Source organism: Chelonia mydas, chromosome 12 (genome assembly GCF_015237465.2).
Source record: "Chelonia mydas isolate rCheMyd1 chromosome 12, rCheMyd1.pri.v2, whole genome shotgun sequence".
NCBI lineage: Eukaryota > Metazoa > Chordata > Testudines > Cheloniidae > Chelonia > Chelonia mydas.
This window is the reverse complement of record NC_051252.2, coordinates 33,119,808-33,140,224: the sequence shown is the minus strand read 5'-3', so window position 1 is coordinate 33,140,224 and position 20,417 is coordinate 33,119,808. Positions and strand designations below refer to the sequence as shown.

At 41.3% G+C, this 20,417-nt stretch overlaps 1 protein-coding gene across 4 annotated transcripts in view; it reads right to left on the bottom strand.

The window, feature by feature from the left end:
- CDH13 (cadherin 13) overlaps positions 1-20,417 on the bottom strand; it is a 761,603-nt gene that overhangs the window by 458,575 nt on the left and 282,611 nt on the right. For all 4 annotated transcript variants that reach the window (XM_007059271.4, XM_027821724.3, XM_043526212.1 and 1 more), the window contains one exon: positions 9,198-9,317. In XM_007059271.4, the coding sequence (XP_007059333.2) occupies positions 9,198-9,317 (120 nt within the window). The remainder of the gene's footprint in view (positions 1-9,197; positions 9,318-20,417) is intronic.

The following is a 20,417-nucleotide window of genomic DNA, read 5'->3' as shown; positions in this document are numbered from 1 at the left end:
AACATAACTGTTTTAACAAGACTTTTCACCGGGACTCTGTTAGTTTAAACAGAACATATTTTACTCGAATTGTTTATGTGACTATCAATATTTTAAACAGGACGAAAGTTTGAAGAGAGCCCTTCAGAAAAGCAGATACAGCTGGAGTGCCGTTTCTGACTTAATGGGTTCGTTGGGACATCAAATATAGATCCTTTATTGAAAATTAAAATGTCAGTTTAATAACTCACGTATTAGCATTGAAAGCCTTTATTTGATTGGAGGGCTGCTCACTTCACCAAGAGCTGAAATAAATGGGCACAATTTCATTCAAGTCAGTAGAGTCGGTTGTCCCCTTATACCACTCATAAATCTGATCTCAGATTTCAAACTACATCATCAGATTTCAAACTACATCATCTTCAGTAGGTCATTTAGGCCCCAACTAAACTGTTCCAATGGCACAGCTCCGCTGCTGAAAGATAGGCATGTGATTAAGAACCTTGATGTATGGGTGCTTTATTTATGTGTAAATAAGATAATCATCCAATCAGTAAGCAGGTAGTCCATGTTCTGGGTACCCTTAAAACAAAATACACATCTCGTGAGAAATTTTCCTATAAATTCATATAGTAACATTATGGACTCTCAATTTCCCTGTGAGTATGTAGGATCAATAGCAAACGCCTAGATCCAGCCCAGATAAAACACTAATCTTCCAGAGTATTTCCTCTCCAGATGCCTAGCAGCATGTCTAGAAAACTGACCACTTGTGACTACCTTTTTTAGACCCTAAGCTCTTTATTAGTATAACAGTCACACTCCAAATAGAAAGCATCATACAATGTACCGCTGCTGTTAAAGACTGACAAGAGGCAATCACTAAGTAAACAGAACCACCACTCTTAGTTTGTCATAGAATAAATATCCATAATTTTATGGAGCACTGACAAATAACCCATCAGTGTCATTAAAGCAGAATTGTATGTCCCGCTGCTTTGGACTTCATTTCACTTGATGTGGACAAATAAATGGGAAGAGTAACATACGGAGGGACACCAAAAAATTGAATATAATATCCCTGCACTTTTACCATCAAGAGCAAAAAGAAACACATCAATAACAGTCAACATGTATAGCCCAGACCATCTGGACACGGAAGCTTGGGTTGCCAAGAGTGTATTAAAATATTTTAATCTCATTGTATTCCCTTAGGAACGCAAGCTAGTTTGCACAAGCACAGGATCTGCTAAACCACCAGAATCCTCATCGTAAATGCACAGTATAGGTATGATCATTATTTAATTAAGAGATACCAAGGAAGGGGTTCTCAGTTGACAAGGCAGTAATCCTGTTCCTAAGTAGACAGAATAGGAGGTCAATAGTGTTACTGAGCAGGAGGTCTACATTTATTGCTTTACTAGGCTACAAATTGAATTAAGATTTTGTGTTTAAAAAGTGACAAGTTTCCCTCTCCTCCCATGCAATATAGTTATCTCCTCCCTGTTTTAACTCCCAAAATTTCACTGACGGTTAATGGATATTGTCCTCAAATCCTTGTAGTTTCCTATGTTGTCATGATTTTTTAAAACGTTGAAATAAAATTATTTCCCCCTGACTCTCCTGTTTTGTGCTATTTGTCCTGCTCCCATCCATGGTCCAGCAAGGAGTTTGGCTGTTGGCTTCTGCCCTTATTATCTCCATGCAACCATGTGCTTCTCTAGGAAGCACAGAATTAGAGTGGGCCACAAATATAAGCTGGCTAGTCAGGGCAGCCAAATAAACTAAACAGATGTGCTGATGGAGCAGTTGGAAGGAACAAAGGAGGGTCAGCGGTAGGACTGTATAGCAAAATGTTCTTGTCAGCGTGATGAGCACCAAGAGCTAGGCGCATCCGAAATTATGTCACTATCCCAGTCATCTTACTGAGCCAAGAAAACGCCACATAACTTGTAAATAGTATGAACAGAAAGATGAAAGCAAAACGTTGTCATTCTGATCACTGATTGTCACATAGGGAAGGACTTGGGTGTTTTGTTTTCTGATTTGCCCTTGTGGTTCTGTATTATGGGAGCATCCTTGGTTCTCGATTCCTTTTATTCATATACCGTAACGTCAGCAGGAACGCTACACTCTCATCAGTCACAGTGGACAGTCAAGTCAGCTGCAATCCTGCTGAATTAAAAAAAACATTAGGTTGCTAATGAGAGTTTGAATCAAGGGGCGATCCTGAATTTTATTGGCACACAGATCTGAGATACGGGCAGGGCTACAAGAGAGGAAGGAGTTTACCAAAATCCAGCGTGACTGCAAATGAAGAAGCGGAAACGTCTAAAAAATGACAGTGGCCTTTTATTTTTCAGACCGTTTTCAATATCTCTTTTATTACATCCTCAGCCGTGTGTTATATGGGACGACAGCATTTTTAGGAGGAATGGGCTTTTTTGGGGTGACTAGCATCTTTTCCTTATGAAGAAAATACTACAATATTTCTATAGCAGATGACAACACAGTAACATCAGCATTGTAAACTGTAGATGAGAGTATTGTTAATAAGAGCCTGCATACTATTCCTTGATCAACTTCATAATACAACATACAGTGCTTCTATACTCACCTATAGTTAATCAGGTTCCTTTCTTTTCTTAACTGTAGGTAGAGCCACATCAGACATTAAAACAGCAGCAGTCGGAAACAACAACATGGGTAGCTCTAAGCGAACTGCCTCACCAAAAGAATGGCCTCTAACCATCTGGCAGGTGATTTGGGCAGCCCACGTCTGCCCCAAGTCACATTTGGATCACAGCCCTAGCTGCAGTCACACAAACCATATAGTCTGTGACAAGAAGTTCTTCTTTCTTTCTTCCTTGCTTTCATAAACACCATTTGTTAACTACGCTTCTGTTTCAGGCACAAACCCTGCTAGTGACTTTCCATAGTAGGAACTGTTCTGAAAATGATTGCATAGAGTTAGAACTAATTCATTTTTTCTTCTCGGGGCCCTGCACTATAACTCGTTATAACGTTTTATCAGTTGAGTCAGCTGTGTTCATCCTTATGAGGAGCAAATTCAATAACATTTAATATTATGTTTTTATTACACCCAGACTGTACATGCTTGCTTTGAATTTTGTTGTTCTCCTTCCTTCTGAGATTTCTACCAGCAGAGACACAAATATTAGAGGGTAGGGTTACCAAAACATAGTACATATACAGCACCTATGCATTTAAATAAAATGTCCTTTCTGTACGCTATAATATACATAAATAGTGACCAATTTTGAATAAAAGATGAAACATCCCAAACTACAAATCAAAAGTAGACAACTATTGAAACCTGAAAACATCTATTTAAGTATTATTTTCTTCTTTACCTATTTTCTTTTTCTCATGCCTTGAACTTCACGTTTATGTGTGGCCAAGAAAGGAGTATGTCTAGAAACAAGAAAGGAACAGAAATCTCACAAGAAAGCATGTTCTTGTAACATCTCCAGACCAATTCTACAGACCCAAGACATCCAGATAAATCAGAAAGATTTGGACAAGTCCCCACATCGTGGTGTGCCTGGGCACACAGCTGGCCAAATTCAGTCGAGCATTTCTGGTGGGTTTTGAGAGTAGAAAACCAGTTGCAGAAGATGGTGGCTGCAAAAGAAGTGTCCACAGCCTCCCTCTTACAACATTCTAGGACTAACCAAGGAGGACGAAGGGTCCAGTTAGCCGTGGTTGTGATGACTGAGCCTACTGTAACTCTATGGGGACTATATTTGATTTTAAAGCTATTCTCCTGTGTTGGATGAAAAAAAAAGAGAATGTAGGTTCTCTCCTGGTTCTCATGCAGTAACGGATGCTACTGTGTCTCTCTCTCCTGGAATGTCTGAGCCTCACAGGAAGCAGAAAGAATCAGAAATCTGAGAAAACTGCTTCTTGCGAAATGCGAAGTCACCTTTTCAGAACTCATGAAGCTGCTCACAATAAGCATTTGTAGCTTAATCAGAACACCAGGCTTCCTGAGGTTTGCCCATGACTGGTAACAGGAATGTAAATTCGACTTCTCCATGATTTTCTGCCAGAACTAGTGCTCCGATGTTGACATTTTTCCAAAGAGCATAGCTAATGCAGATGTTTGAGCGAGGCATCCAAAATGGAAATAAAATCAAATGCTTTTATTGTCAGCACTGACCCTTATTGGATTTGAAAAATATGACAGTGTACAAATTTCCTTCCCCGCCACCAGTACTTTACGAATTAGAGCCTTTTTAAAAAATGTATCCTTTATTTACAATGTTTTATTAAGTACATTCTTGCAATTCACTGCTGCTGCTCTGAAATATTTCATTCTCTTTATTTGAAACACTGCTGATATTTTCCCCTGCATTTTCAAAGAAACATACATAATCTACTTTGTTTTCAAATCAGACTGGGGCAAAATGTTCAGACCTGGGTACTTAAATTAGACACTGTCACCCTGCAAAGAATAACTAGGCTAGCGGAAGCCAGGATGAGGCCTTCTGCTTGTGGACAGGCTACTGCTGGTAGAGATCTGCACAACACCAAGGCACCCTGAAGCTACAGGGCGGGGGTGACAGAACCCCTTATTCGCCTGGGTGGTCCCCAAAATATCACAGACTCGGTGGCGCCGGAACCCTTTTAATCGTGCGGGTGCTGAAAGCCAGCCCCCTTACCCCTGTCCACAACCCCCGCTCCCAGCAGCTGGGGCCGGGAGCAGGGCCATGTCTCCATGAGGGGGGGACCCGGACAGGGATAAAGGGGAAAGACTGGGGGTTGGCACGGGCCCAGGATTGGAGACCCGGGCAAGGGGCCAGTGGCCAAGGGGCAAGGCCAGCCCCCCAAGAGCAGAGCCCTGGGTGTGGAGCCCTGGGCACAGGGCCAGCAGCAAGGAAGTGGGCCAGCAGCTGGTAGCTGGGACCTGAGTTGGCCAGGGCCGGCGGCCAAGACCCAAGCCCTGGGCTGGGGTGTGAAGGCCTGGGCTTGCGGCCAGTGGCCCCACATAAGACCTGGGTGTGCTGCAGCATCCCGCCCCCCCCCCCCACCCCGCACCCTTACTTCCCACGCCTATGCACAGACTCCAACTGAAAACCTATATTTAAGTGTTTTTCGATAAGTTCCCCAGTATTCAAAGGTGCTGAGCACTTGTGGTTCTTACCGCCTTACATGGCAGGGGCAGATGCTTAGCACTGCTGAAAATCAGGGTAATATGTATGTGCCTTGGTATGGATTTCTGTCCTAAATTTAGGCATCCACATTAGAACTGTTATTTAGCTATAACTATAGATTCCAGTGAATTTTTGCACAGAGTTGTGAAGTAATTTATCCCATTAGCTTGAAATCGCTCATTAGTCTTGATTCAAGACACTGAGCAGTACGATCAATATTGTTTCTAACACATTTTGCTCATTCAAAACTCTCTTTAAACTCTCCTTTTCCATGATGCTGACAAAACACTTGACAACACCAAGGCTGTTGGCGTGCTGATACCACTGCTGATCATGTTAACCAATATTGTCTTATTGTTTCCTTGTACTCTCTTTCCTGTCAGTATCCATCTCTTGTCTTTGGGGCAGGGACTGTCTCTTTGTTCTAGCATAATAGGGACCAGGGCTCTTAGGTGCTACGGTAATACAAATAATCTTCTTCTTTCATATGGCGATAGTAGAGAAGATGAGAACCTGCTTGTGGTCTCCGCTGCTACATGGATAAGTACAACGAATGCCATCAAATTGGCAACTAAATGTCCTGAAAAGGCCTTCCAGTCAACAAAGTGAAAGTAATACAAATAGTAATAATAAATAATAATGCTGTCAAGCTACTGGGATACTATATGGATGGACAGCTTGGCAATAGAGGTAAAAACGTTTCTATCCTATCTCACTATTTTGAATGGTGGTATTATTTGGCAGTTGTTTGGAGACCTACATAAGGTGAGATGGTGAATTTCAGACTAGTTTCTCATGATATGCAACTCACGACACCCTCCATGACAAACAACTAGCCTTAATGGTATTTTGGCAGAAAGGCCCGTGACTGAATGGAATAGTAAAACAAACCAAATTCTTATTCCCTAGATTTAAACCCTCCAGATGAGAAGTTAGACTCTGTGAAGGTCAGTACAATGACCATTATGATCCAGCTCCCTTGTGCTGTGCCTGTTCCATTCATGTTGCAGTTCACCTCTCCTCTTCCTCTTTACCAAGCAGCCTGACCTCTGAGCCCCTACACATGCCCTCTCTACATTTGATTGAGTGGTGTAGTGCCTTGGGACACAGGGGCACAGCACCACCGAACTTTGGCTAGGATAAAGGCTGTTGCCCAGATGGCTGTCCTGGCTCCATGGCCTACGTGTATACTGTAACCTGCCAGACAATTATAACAATTGAACTTTTTAGGGCTCCTTCTGTTCCTAATACAGAGCACAGGCTTCCCTGTAGATGGGGGTGGGAGGAGCTGGGGGGCAGGGGAATTGGCAAAAATTTTGAATTGCCCTGGAAAATAACATGGGCTTCAACTACCAGAAAGAAAAGTTTGCAAGTTCAACTAATTCTGGAACCTTGACGTAGATCGTGCTCCACGAGGTTTCCCTCCCTCCACTAGCTATTCTCAAACACTCTGCCGTATTTTGTGGTAACCTGGGTCAGCAAAATACGATTTGTTTTCCAACCAAGAGATTCTGCCAAGTATGATTAATGAATGAACATATGATAGAAATTAGAATATATTTAATTCAGGATTAAGACCCCCAATCTATTTTATTCAGTCATCATAAAAGGATGTTATAGGGATTAGCATATTGAGGCTGGATGTGACGCAGTAATAGTTCATTTGCTCCTCCAGCTATTTATCTGGTAACGTTTACGTTTTACAATGACAAGTCTTGGTTATTATTTCTGCTCTAGAATAATTTGTCACTAATAATAACCTTTTCCGGGGATTCAAGGGGGAAAACATCACTGGCTTTTTCAGTGCTGGAATGGAGTTGCCAGTTAAAATTACATCATAGCAATAGCAGAGATGGTTCTAACTCAACCGCTTCCAAAAGAAGAAGGGAGTCAGGATTGGAGCATGGATCCAGATCTGAATTTCAAGGCTGGGCTCTATTTCTGTAAGTGCTGAATCAAATTCTCAGAGAATTGAAATCCAGATCAGCATCTAAATTTTGTGACTTGGGAACCACCTGTTGTTAGTTGATATTGGGTTTATGGAAAGGAATAAAGGGATCTCTTTAAAATATATTATTAATTATTATTATTATTAGATAAAATGGATTTTGTGGTGGAGACATCTCAAATGGCTTGCCCTTCATATTTAATATGAAGGTGACTGAATACATTTAAAAAAACCCAAACCAAACTTCTACCTACCAGATCTGTATATAAAATAACTTTCTTGTTTGTCTCAATCACTCACATCTGAGAACTCGACAGCTGCCACCTTCTCTTTGAAACAGCACTATGTTAAAGCACACTAGCGAACTTTTAGTGTACACCAGCAGGGTCTACATGGAACAATTTGTGTACTTTAGAAATCTCACATCCTTACTACACATTGCTGCACCATGTAGACATTAAGATATCAAATATTTATCGTGCCCATGTTCAAAAACCTCTTACCAAGTTATTGGTTATTTTAAACAAACAAAGAAAAAGCTTAGCCATGGTGGATTTTTCACAATTAAACAAGACTTGTACTTAAAAAAATTCAAGTCTGCCCCAAAAGAAAAGAAATCTTCTGATGAGATCTGTTTAGTATCAGTGTGAGGAATAAGGGCAGGGAGGAGGATAAAATGCTGGAGAATTCAGGGTTTTGCCACACCCATCCCAGAAAAGGAGCAGTGGAGAGGTCCTCCAAGCAGCCTAGACTGGTTGTGAGGAAGCACCCAGAGGGACCACTGGAACAGCCAATCAGGGGGCCGGGCATATAAAAGGAGCTGCAGAACAGAGCAGCAGTTAGTTGCTGCTTGGAGCTGGAGAAAAAAGGACTAGGTTCCTGGTTAGAAGAGCAGCAGGACCAAAGACAGTCTGCTGGCAGGGACCAAGGGAGCAAGAGGCTTCTGGCTGGCTGCTAAGATTGAGCCAAAGACAGTTTGCTAGCAGGGACCGGGGGAGTATTGAGGGAGCTCCTGGCTGGCTGCGGGGACTCACTAAGGACTAAGCCTGGGGAGGGCTGCAGGAAGATAGTATCTCCAGGGAGGAATGCCTGGGGATATGGCCCCATACAAGGGCTGGACTACTTAAAAATCAAAGCCCAGGGAGGGCTAGAGAGACACTGACTATATACCCCAGAAGGAGTCTGTTCTGGTTAACATGAAGACAATGTGTGTGACTCAGCCGGAGGGCTGAGTCATTGAAAAAACTGCCTAAGAACCACCAAAAGGGGTCACCAGAACTGAAAGAACACAGACACACCAGACCAGAAGGGGGCGCTCATGAGAGGTGAGTGCCGACCCAGTTACAAGCCCATATTTGAGAAATGCCCATGTGCAAAATATGTCCAGGCGGTTACAACAAATGATGCCTAAATGACTCATTTGTATGTTCAATTATTGTTGCTGTATGAGCAATATTGCCAAATGGATATGCAAGTTATATGTGTGCAGTTCAGAAAATCTATGCATAAGAACTGCAGGGGTGCGAGTGTGAGTGTGTGTGTGTCTACAGAGATACACAAAAGAGGGTCTTGTTTTGACAGATCTATACAAATAAGCCACCAGCTACACATGGTCTTTGGGTACTGTAGATTGATTAAAGGAGTCCAAAGCCTTGTATGCATGTCAGTTTTTGGGTGCTATAGCCACAATTAAAAACAAAATCAGACACCAGATATCCCATCCTATACTCCTGAGGGAATGTACTGATCTGAAATAGAACTTCATGACTTGTCATGTGGACATCAATACTGGACAAGCACATTTGTTAGGTGACTGTTACTGTGAAGTTTGTGCCGAGGTTAAAAACATACCGCTCTGATAAACTCGTTTTATCAGAACTGATCCCGTTCAAGGAAAAATCCAACACGCATCAAAATCATGCTCCTCTGTCCCAAAAGGAAAGAGAGAAATCACCTCTTTCTGTCTGGCTTCCATGCTCTTTAATTTTGTCCAGCATATATCTACCACTGTGATCGATGCTACAGAAAAACCGAAGAGAAATGGATGAATTACTTAATATCGCAATTTGATGCTCTGTTTTGTCAAGACTTACCCTGCCCACGACTCTGGGGAATGGTGGTCTCTGATTTTCTGGAATTAATATTGCTGTTGCCACAATGGCCCTTTTTTGTCTTAGAATTCCAAGACTGCCATCTTCAATCTTAAAGATTTCCTAAAAAAAAAAAAAAGAGGGAAGTAATTATCCAAGACCTCCAGGACAGTATGAATTTATTATCCCCATTGCATAGATCTTAATTTCTGACTAGAAAATTCCAGGTGCCAGGACCTTGCCAATACATCCTCTCAAGCCTCATTAGCAGGAAGAGTATTGTTAGTTCAAGACTTGAACCAGTTTTGTGATTAATGAAGATTATCTTTAAACTATTCAGTCTGATCTTCAGGATCATTCCATTTATGATGATGCCAATAATGATTTATGCATGCACTGTTCATCTTGCATTCCTGTAACCTAACTTTCAGCCTAAGTAGAAAAAATGGCCTAGCTTGAAAGCAACCACAGTAGCTCTATAAATCTCCGCCTCCGACTGCACTACCTTCCCATCTGATGAACCTGTTGAATCTTAAAAACCAAATGAGATCTGGCCAGCTAAGTGCTTGGGTAGGAGACCTGCAGGTAAACAAACATACTGGTGGAAGTGGTGTTGGTTAATTCTACCAGTATCACATTTCCATCCGAGTCAGGTAGAATCAATCCTCAAAACCTGGTGCTAAGCAATTTCCATGTATTTAAGATGTTGGTTGGGGGGATCAGTTGTGAAAGTGAGGTAGGTTTTGATCATTTATGGTCATTAAAGATCTCATGACAGTTTTGCGTGATCACAGTAGCTATATCCATGGGAGAATCTAGGTAAATTTCAGCAGGGGTAATTACATTCTACATTCTCCCTCTCTTCTGGACCCAAACTGCTGTGTATGGGTGTTGTTACAATAGCTGCTGCATTATATCCCAGAGGTGGATGCATTTCAATGGTGGTTGATGCAACACCTTTGTAATTCTGTAAATGAGCTTTCTAAAAGGCACGATTTGTTTGTGTCAGGAAACAACCACGGGCTGTTCTTGCCGCTATCTTGCTAGTGCCTCCGGCTAATAGACAGTCTGCAGTAACTGAAAACTGTTGCCTCAATTGGTTTTAGTATGAGTTTTCAAAGTGGACAATGAACAGAAAGCAGGGGAAACTCAGGCCTGCAACAGTCAATTCCAATCCTGCTGAAGTCAAAGAGGAGGAAGAACTATCAAGAAAATCCGTTTTCAGCCTTCATTACTTTGAGGCCCACCCTAATAATATTTTCCCCTCCATCCCATGCACATTGCCACCTCTCTTTAGTCTTTCAATCTGCAAGACACTTGGGTCCATGTTTTTGTTTTGTCTTTCCATTTCTCTCCCAAATGAATTCATGAGAAAGTTGAAGACAAAAACATTGAAAGTGTCAAAATAAAAAAAGCTGAATTCTACCGAAAGGCAAATGTACAATACAGTAAGCTTTCAAATTCACTTCTGCTGTAAATACAGGCAGGAGCTTAGGCTGCCATGTGTCTATGTGACGTGGTTGAGGAGCGTGGCAAGGAATGAACGTTGATATGTCCAAAATGAAAAGGTTCCTTTACTCAGCTTAGCACAAATAGAACTACAGTGATGACGACTTTGATCCATGCTGACTCCTAGTCTCACAAACCCCTCTGAGCTCATGAAGTGCTACATTATATTGAAGAATAATCTCCCAAAATGCCTTTGCAAATGAACAAGGCCACAGAAATTGATTCCTGCCCGTAGTATGGATCCCTGTGTTCAGTTCAGTGGGAGGCATTTCCGGATGCACACCACTCAAAGGCATGATCAACGTTCAGCAATAGCCAGGCAATAGCTAGTACCAGATTTCCATATGTACTGCTGTATCACAGTGTCTTGTGTCTATTTTTGCTGCCAATACAAATTAGGACTAGCTCTATCTGGAACCCATTTCCATTAGTACTGGAAGACTTGAGTCATGAACAATTAATTCATACATTTTCCCACAATCAATCATCATTAATCTTTTTCCGGATTGTTCCCCACTTGCAAAAAGCCAAAGGTTATGCAACTGGTCACTACCTCAGTCCACATTCATTATCACAAAGTGTTGGAGGTGTCAAAGGAGGTAGAAAGACTAGAAGACCTTCCCTCTGCATTATGAACAAGATATTGGAACAATAAAGAATTCTTCCAGGGTTTTACAATGAGTCCAGTGCAGGGTGGGATGGGGCTTTGGTAGTTCAGTCAGAGATGTCTGAATACTCATATAAAGTAAATTTCATTCCTGTACAGATGACTGTGTAACACTTACATCTGATTGTTGACTTTTTAGTGGTGACTATTCTCTTTCTTGTCACCTACTGAAATTAAAGGGATGCTTGCCCCTCTGCACAGAGGTACATTTCACCCACCACACAGATATGACTAATTAAGCTAGTAGCCTATATACGTCACTATCAAGTTCACATAAACAAAATTGGAAAAAGAAAAGGGAAGCAGAAGAATTCTGGACTGGCCGCCATTAAGACATCAACATTTACCAATATATATATATTGCACAGTTACCACATTACTTCCTTTTCTAAGTAAAAGGGGAAATTATGGTATGTCAGCTAACACTGTGCAGTAGCAGTTGGCAAATGCTGACTTGTTAATGGTGACCAACAGAGAAGCGAGGATTTGGGAATTCTATGCTTACCCACAGCCTGACCTAATGAAGTCACAGAAAAGATTTGCATTGACTTCAATGCATACTCAATCAGGCCTGTAGTTTGTATATGTAATCACAGTAGCTGGGTGCACCTTTTTCATTTCTTGGAGCACGGTGCAAAGATTATGAAATCATTTCAAATGGCACAGGTTATACCTTTTGATAATGTTGTAAGCTACTGTCTCAATATCACTTTAATATTATTATTGTATTACAATATTAGCATATCTTAGAAGGCTGTGCCCCCCCCCCCCCCGAAAAGTTGTCTCAGCAATAGGATTTTGTTACAGAAATTATAGAAGCAAAACTCTGCCACTGATAACTGGTGAGTAGTTACAAATTAAACAATGGGACTCAAGCTTTCTTCATGCTGTTTGTGCAGAATGCATGGCTAGGATTGGGCCAGGCAGCTCTAGCAATCCAATTAAACTTAATAAAGGTAACGGAAAGATTCCCACAATATTAGTACAAAGGAGTTAATCACAGGTAGCTGTTGAAAGAGTTCAATCTCAGATCTGCCATCCTATTTAAAAGATGGGAATCTTAAATCCATTTATACTTTGCGTGGAAATTGTGTTACAATGTTTTTCTTTATGATGTTTCTCCTTTTCAATAAACAAGGGAATAGGAAGTGGAATGAGCATTATTTAATTTTAACTTTTTGACAGAAATATTTTGCCTCAGCACTTACAAGGATTCAGCTACTGTCTCCCTAGACAACGGAGAATCGGGCCGGCATCCAACTCTCACTTGACTATCTGACTCACCACTTCACCACAGGCTTTGCATCAGGCCTTTCACTTTACTGAGTGCCATTTTTAGATACAATACCAGTAATTGAATTTAATTTAATTTCCTAGTCACATTACACAAGCATCAAGCCCGGACGAGGTTCATTTTTCTAATATTTAGGCATGTGCTAAAAAAAAAAAAAAAAGACTAATCTAAATAACTGCAATGACCTTGAGTTGATAGAGGTCAAGTCTACGTAATCTAGGATGTTACACAGGTTCAGATTTCCCTAGTTCCCTTGAGAATTCTCAATTCAGCTTCCTCACCAGCACCACCCTGTGGTACGAGTCTCTTTGAGGACTTAATACCTCTTGAAAATTTGAATAAATAGCCAAGCCACTTTCCAGTAACAGGCACCATTACTCTTGGCAGAGAAAACTTCATTAGAACTTGTCAGGGGAATAAGTTAGATGTGCGAACACTCATCAATTTGTCACAATAAGGGTTGGAAATATCACTGGAGTGGCAATCTGTAACCCATTATAGGTGACCAGGAAAGCAGTTGTGTTTCTTGTCATTTAGTTGTTTTTTATAAATTAGGTTTGATGGTGTAAGACGGGGTCAATAGCAGTTTCCATCACAAAAAAACAAACAGAGTTAATTTACTTTTTAATGCAAGCAACCTGACCCCCTCCCGGAAATTGCAATTTAATATGGCATTCTCTTTCACTCCCACTGTTGTGTAACATGGCTGTGTGATGTAAAAGAGCAGCTGGAGGTGGCTGCATATCAGTGTTGGGAGATATAGTCTTCTCTATATCTATCCCTTATCTACTGTATTTCAGAGAGGGTGTTTGATTTATTTAATGTGTGTTATGTGCTGTAAGTGCAGATTATTATAATAATCATCACTACCTGGTGGTTACCATCAACAGTATTGAAAGTAAATTTTCTAAATGTTTGCCAAAGCATCAAAACACTGGCATTTATTATTAATACTCTGGAAAGACCCAACTGTATTCATGAGCTCTTCATAAGTAAGTTTAAGAACAGCTGTTTAAATAAATCATTAGATCAATTAATAAAATTAAGAATTTTAGAGGCCAGTGATACACAGACACCTACTTCTGAATAGTCTCTCTCTTCATTCCCTGTAAATCCCACCATACAAATTGTATTGTATACTTTAAAAGCTTAAATCTAACTAGAATTCAGTATACTAGGGAGAATCATCTATCTTTGAACATATGAGATTAAAAGTTTCTGAAGTATGCACAATGGGGCAGCATCTGGAAATTGTTAGCGGAAAAGTGGATTTAATTGCGTGGGTGTTTTTTACTATTATAATTGTTACATACATAGACAGACAGATCTTCAGATTACACAAGTTGATCGATTCATTGACTTCTCACCAATTCATGACATCTCTGACTGCAGATTTACTAACTGTTTATTTAATGAGCGGCTATCATTTTTTTTATGGGGTATTGGATTTTTTAGCCTTCTTGACGGGTAACATACATTTTGTTTTACATTATTACAATTCTATATTTTAGTACCCTTGTAAATAATTATTTTATAAATGCATTAAAAATAGCCAAAAGTACATCTTCCTATTTTTAAGCTGTATATATGAATACCCAAGACTATTCCAGAGAAAACCATTTCATTTCTGCATTGTAGAATTATTTGCTCTATGATTATCTTGGACTTATGCATTGTGAGGCATGATGTAAAAAAATCCTCTGTCTACATTCAAGTGTAACTTTAATGTATCTGAAAGCTCACCGTATTCTATGTCAGCAAAAGGTATTTCTAAGTCAAAACTGATAATGACTGAATGCCATTAGCTTTCTCTTTCCGCACTCATTAACCATGGGAGTTACTTATTCTGGGACTAATCCAGAAATGACAAAGAAATGTTACTTTAAATTAACATTCTAGACTTTTCCCATCATTATTTACTGTAGTGGGTGTATTTTCATTTGAACCATATTGAATCACCCCTCTAGCAGGAATGCTCACATTGGCTGCACACTGCTCATTAAATATAATGAGGTATCCCTTCATGGATAAACAACTAATTAGGCTCTGGCTGACTGCACATGTCAGATAACATTGCAAAATATGGGCTTTGGGAAACTACTGTTTTGACCTTATGTCTCAAGTTTCACCTGGACACATTACTAACTCGCATTACTCATCACTGTGGAAAAAAAATCTCCACTGGCATGAAGCAGAAAGAAACAAGTTGCTTTTATAGCAGAAGGCAGGAGAACTCACCTCAATAGAGAGTATTGGTCTGAAATCATGGATAATACAGTGCCACTAAAGATGCCCCAAAACCTTGAAATCCTCAGTGTGTTCAACCATATTGTAAATAAACAGACTAATTTTCTTTATACTCACTGCCCTAATGCAATAAAACATAACAATGCACAGATCATGAAGGTACTGTGCCTAATACAATGGAGATTTTTCTCCCGCACAGTTTCTCTTTACCATGGTATCAAAAGATTGTGGGGTTTTTCAAACTGAAGTGTTTGGATCTGTAAGTAGCCCTAGAAAATGTGCATATAGTGATTTGTTTGCCCACTTTCTTATCATCAGATGGGGCTGTTTGACTAAACTTTTTTCCTGAAACGCAAAAATTACTAATAAAGGATTATTCCTTCTCCATTGGAACTCCCTCCATGATGGTGAAAAGTGACACTGAATGCATTTCAGGAGAACTCTCCTCATGCATCATCTTCTAAATCAATGTTTCTCAACCATTTTGATAGAGGGGACAGACTTTCAGCCTTTCTAAACAGTATCAGGGAGATCTCAGGTACCAGTTGTTGAGAAAATTACTCTTCTAAATTACTCAGTTATCTTTCTTTATATTTTCAGTTACCTATTTCAACAGAGCTGAACAGAAAATGTAAATTTGTCTTTTAGAACCATCTGCTTTTCTAAGTTTCTGCAATTATTTTTCAGACCTGTGTGTAGATTTCCCTAGGTTTGCCCAAGTCACTTCAGGTATGAAGGTAGTGTCATAGTTTGGGAGATTTATAAAATCAGATCTTTAATAGGTGTATTGATGGGTAAGAGTTTAAATTATGTCATGTCTGAAATCTGAAACTGCTGATATAAGTGAGTATATATATTCTACTCCCAGCTGCCTATAATCTCAAAGGAAAATGCCAGAGGCTAAATCGGAGACAGTGGGAAGTGTAGGGAGGAGGGGGCTCATTCACTTCCTATTTCATTTTTGTGCATTTTGAAATAATGATGGTGGTTTTGAGCCAGCAGTCTGTGTTTTAGTTTTTGTAATATTCACAAGAGGCACTGATTTCAATAGTGTAGCTGGAAAGGCTGTTCCCCCCGATCCCAGCCGCCTTTCAGTCTGTTTGATATTTAAGATGGGCTGCCTTTGATGAAGTTTGGGAGAGTCACAGGCATATGTAAGGAAAACATCCTACCTTCGAAGGAGATCTGAAACATTCTGAGGAAATTGTCCAGGCCACACTTGGGAAATGTACACCAAAACCCCCATTTTCTGTTAATAATTCTTTACAAAAATCTACCCCACTGTTAAAAGAATAAAAGGCCCTTGCACAATAGAGGAGTTTTAAAATGTGTAATATCTAAATATTTTCCATTAATTTCTAAGGTCCCTTGGTGCATCTTAAGGTGCCTAAATACTTTTAATGATTTGGCTCTAAGTGATTTGTCCAGGGTCACACAGGAAGCAATGTGTCAGAGCAAGGCATTGAACTAGGGTCTTTAAACCTGCACACCCCATCCACTGAGCCATCCTTCTTCTCTGAATACATTCTAAGGACTAAATCCTGCAGCTTCTGCTTAGCTACAGGGAACCACTCACATTGTAAATCCCCCCATTTTCACTTTGGAAAAAGAGGGTGTTGCACGGAGAACTCCTCAGGTTCTTGTACACCAGGGAGCAACCTCTTTCCATGGGAGAACTGTGGGGGGTTGGGGGGAGAGACAGGTCAGGGAAGTAGCATACAGATATGTCCAATAGGTTCACAAACTGCACGGGAGTTGTAATAGCGGCCATGGGCAAGTTTCTCTGGTGTTCCATCCATGGGGAATAGAGACAATTCCCAATACAGAAAACTCTTTTCTATCTGAAAGACCATCTTACCTGGCATACTGTTCTATTTCCTTTTTTCATAGCATGTGTGGTCCTGCACGGCTTGTAAAATAGCTCTCCCTTTGCTGCAGGGAAGCTAGCATCATTTTTTATCCCTGATCCCTAACACATTGGATAGGTATGTGCTTTGTTGCTCATCCACCATGGAACTCATTCCATTATGACTATGATGCGCAAAAGCAATTACGCGGTATCCTAAAGCAAAAATACTGTATGTAAAAATCATGTATATAGCTTAATGGATCTAGTGTGTGCAGCCCCAATCACATGTCTCTGTGCACACAGGTCCCCAGCAGTGCAAGTACCCTCTTTTCCCTCCATCCCCCAAAAGGCTCAACATCCCTCTTTCCCCAAACATGCCTGCCTTCCCCTCCCAACAAATCTTCAGTTTTTCCTCTCACTCCCCACGAGCCTCTCAACCTTCCCTTCCCTTTCCCTCCAACCCCTGAGCTCTTCACAAACATCCTTAGGTCTCACCATTGTCCCCTCAAATACCCCCATCCTCCTTGCCATCCTTCCCCAAACTCTGCACCTCTCCTTACCCTCTCCCCATAAACACTGCCTCTACTCCTTCAGCTGAATCTCCCTCTTCCCACCCACTTCTTCTTTTTCATGTGAAAGCACCACAATCCTCCCACCCTTAATCCCAGTCTTTTCTCCCTCTTCTAATATCCTTCTGGGACAGATATGGCAATTCCCTGCAATACCTTATTGCATTAAGTAATATGTATTATTGTGGGCTGGGACTGTATTTAACCGCTCTTTGGGGGAGATGTGATAGATGTGAGACCTGGGAGTTCAAAAGACTACCTTAAAAAGGTGCCAGACAAGTATGGACTTTTGGGACAACATGTGTTAAATGGATTTCCTGGGGCATTCCTGGGGAGAGGTTAACGCAAATTCCTCAACCCTGGTTATGCAAAATCCCGGCCTTTTGAAGCCATGGAGACAGTCATTGCCTGCTGATTACCTGCTACAGAAGGTCAAGATCAAAAGCCCAAATAGTGGCTGGACTGCCCATTTTTCATTCTGGTTCTGGAACTAAAATAGATGAACTTGTAACCACTGGAAAAACCCAATTGTGGGTTTTGAAGGACTATAACCTAGTTTGTAGTTGGAGGAGACCTCTGTTCAGATTTGAGCATGCATATAGATTCTTTGATTGTTTTAATATGATTTCACTGGAATGCTTTTACTTTAAGAATAAACGTGCTTGCTTAGAAGGAGCCATGTGGTAACTTATCATTGCGGCAAGACACTGGTCATAGGCTTTTCAGAGAGCGAAAGCAAAGGGCAAGTGCTGGCCATTAGGCAGACTAGCTTGCTGGGGATATCGCAGTGTAAGGCAGGGAGCTGTGCAGCCTTAAAACACACAGTCAGGAGGGAGTGAGCTGCAGGTCGCCACCTAAAAGAGGTGATGGCTAAGAGCTGGAGCCAAAAGAGGGTGCCCTTGGTGGACCACAGACCAGGAATGCAGATTCAGTTGCCCAGAACCTGTGACACCCCCTTCATTTTGATCCTTCAAGGTCACTGTCACTCAATATTATTCAGCAGCCAAGGTCACACTAAACTGATGTCCTCTGCCCCCCAAAATGCCTACTTTTCTCTGTCAATCACCTTGGCACATGCTTCCTTTGCCCATGAACATACCTTTTTGCTTTGCCTCTCCCCAGCTTCCCTATCTTCACCCTTCTTCTCTCTGTCTCCCCTTGTCACCTCCACTCCCCCAGTGCCAGTATTGGGAACCCAAAAGTTCAAAAATCCTGGTGGATTCTGACTTCATAAGCCAAGACCAAGGGAGGAACTCTTCCAGAGCAGCCTTTCTGTAAGCCAGATAGAGAAATACCAGTGGGAACTCTCCTTTGGCTTTTAGCAGATAAATAGGAGCTGTTTGCTCACATCCCTCCACCTCTAACCCCTGGTTTTCAAATTTGTTTATGAGATCCACTGGGAACTGGACTCAGCTCATGACACTGCTGCCATAAGCCACAGAATAGCCTTCATACAGATAACGACCTAGAGATCATGGATGCAGGGCTTCATTCTGTTGTCCTGTACCTTGTGCAGTCTTCATGCCAGTGCAACAGTGTGTGTAAAACGCTACCCAATCAGAATAGTAACATTTCCAGTCCACTTTACACAGTGCAAGTAGCTACATAGGCAAGGCAGCAGAGGAGCAGGCTCCTTGTACCCTATTTCCAAGCTTTGAAGTATCCCATCTCCCAATTCTGTCATTTTGAATTTGGAATTTGTGTGGCCTGTTTTAAAATACAATGCTAATTCATATGCTCTTTCAACTGAAAACAGTTTGGGGCACACAGATCTGATTTCCAAGCTTCCTTCTCCCATGTAATGGCTAACTAGGTACTCTTGTGCAAAATTTGCCAGTTATCCTCCACCAAAAAATGCATTGCACAAAGTGGAGAGGGAAGGTGGCTCTTTCTCGGTGCTGTAACAATGTGCTGCATTAGACTGCAGGGTGAGAATGCAGGGTAGATCTCACAGATTTGCTGTGGACTGCACAGCATGCCACAGAGACAGGAGACTTTCCAGTACTCTTTACGATATAGGAATGACGTTCTAAAGAGTTTAAGTTCCCCCTGCTATTACAGTTCTATGCTTTTCCTAAGCAGAGGCTGCCAGTACTAACAAGTGAAGTGGTGGTCTGTGATGAAGACAAAATGCCCAGTTAGAACCAGGCTGAGGCCAAATTCCTCCTTTTCCAAGCCAGATTTGAACTGGGGCCTAAAGAGCTGAAATGTTAGCGTATAAATCTGCTTCACAATTTGGTCCTTATTTCTTCTACTCAGTCCAAATTAATTAACTGGCATTATCAGCTTGATCCTAAGAGCTTAATTCAGTTGTGAGATACAAACAAGGATGAGTGTTGACAAGTACCCTGGGTACAGATTCCTACTACAGTCAGAATGATACTCAAACATGAAAATAATGGACCTGATTTTCCATTGCCTTACATCTGTTTTATACCAATGACTCAGCTGAAGGCAAAGGACTCACACTGATGTAATCATAGAAGATTAGGGTTGGAAGAGACCTCAGGAGGTCATCTAGTCCAACCCCCTGCTCAAAGGAGGACCAACCCCAACTAAATCATCCCCAGACAGGGCTTTGCCCAGCCAGGCCATAAAAACCTCTAAGGTCTCTAAACTTGAGACCATTGCTCCTTGTTCTGTATTCTGCCACCACTGAGAACAGCCTAGCTCCATCCTCTTTCAAACCCCTCTCTCCTCAGGTAGTTGAAGGCTGCTATCAAATCCCCCCTCACTCTTCTCTTCTGAGGACTAAATAACCCCAGTTCCCTCAGCCTCTCCTCATAAGTCATGTATCCCAGCCCCCTAAACATTTTCGTTGCCCTCCGCTGGACTCTCTCCAAATTGTCCACATCCTTTCTGTAATGCGGGGCCCAAAACTGGATGCAATACTCCAGATGTGGCCTCACCAGTGCCGAATAGAGGGTAATAATCACTTCCCTCGATCTGCTGGCAATGTTCCTACTAAAGCAGCCCAATATGCCGTTAGCCTTCTTGGCAACAAGGACACACTAATGGTAACGTAGATACTGGAGAATTAGGATGACTCTGTTTATAATCCATTTACTAGACTACAGATGGAAAGCTC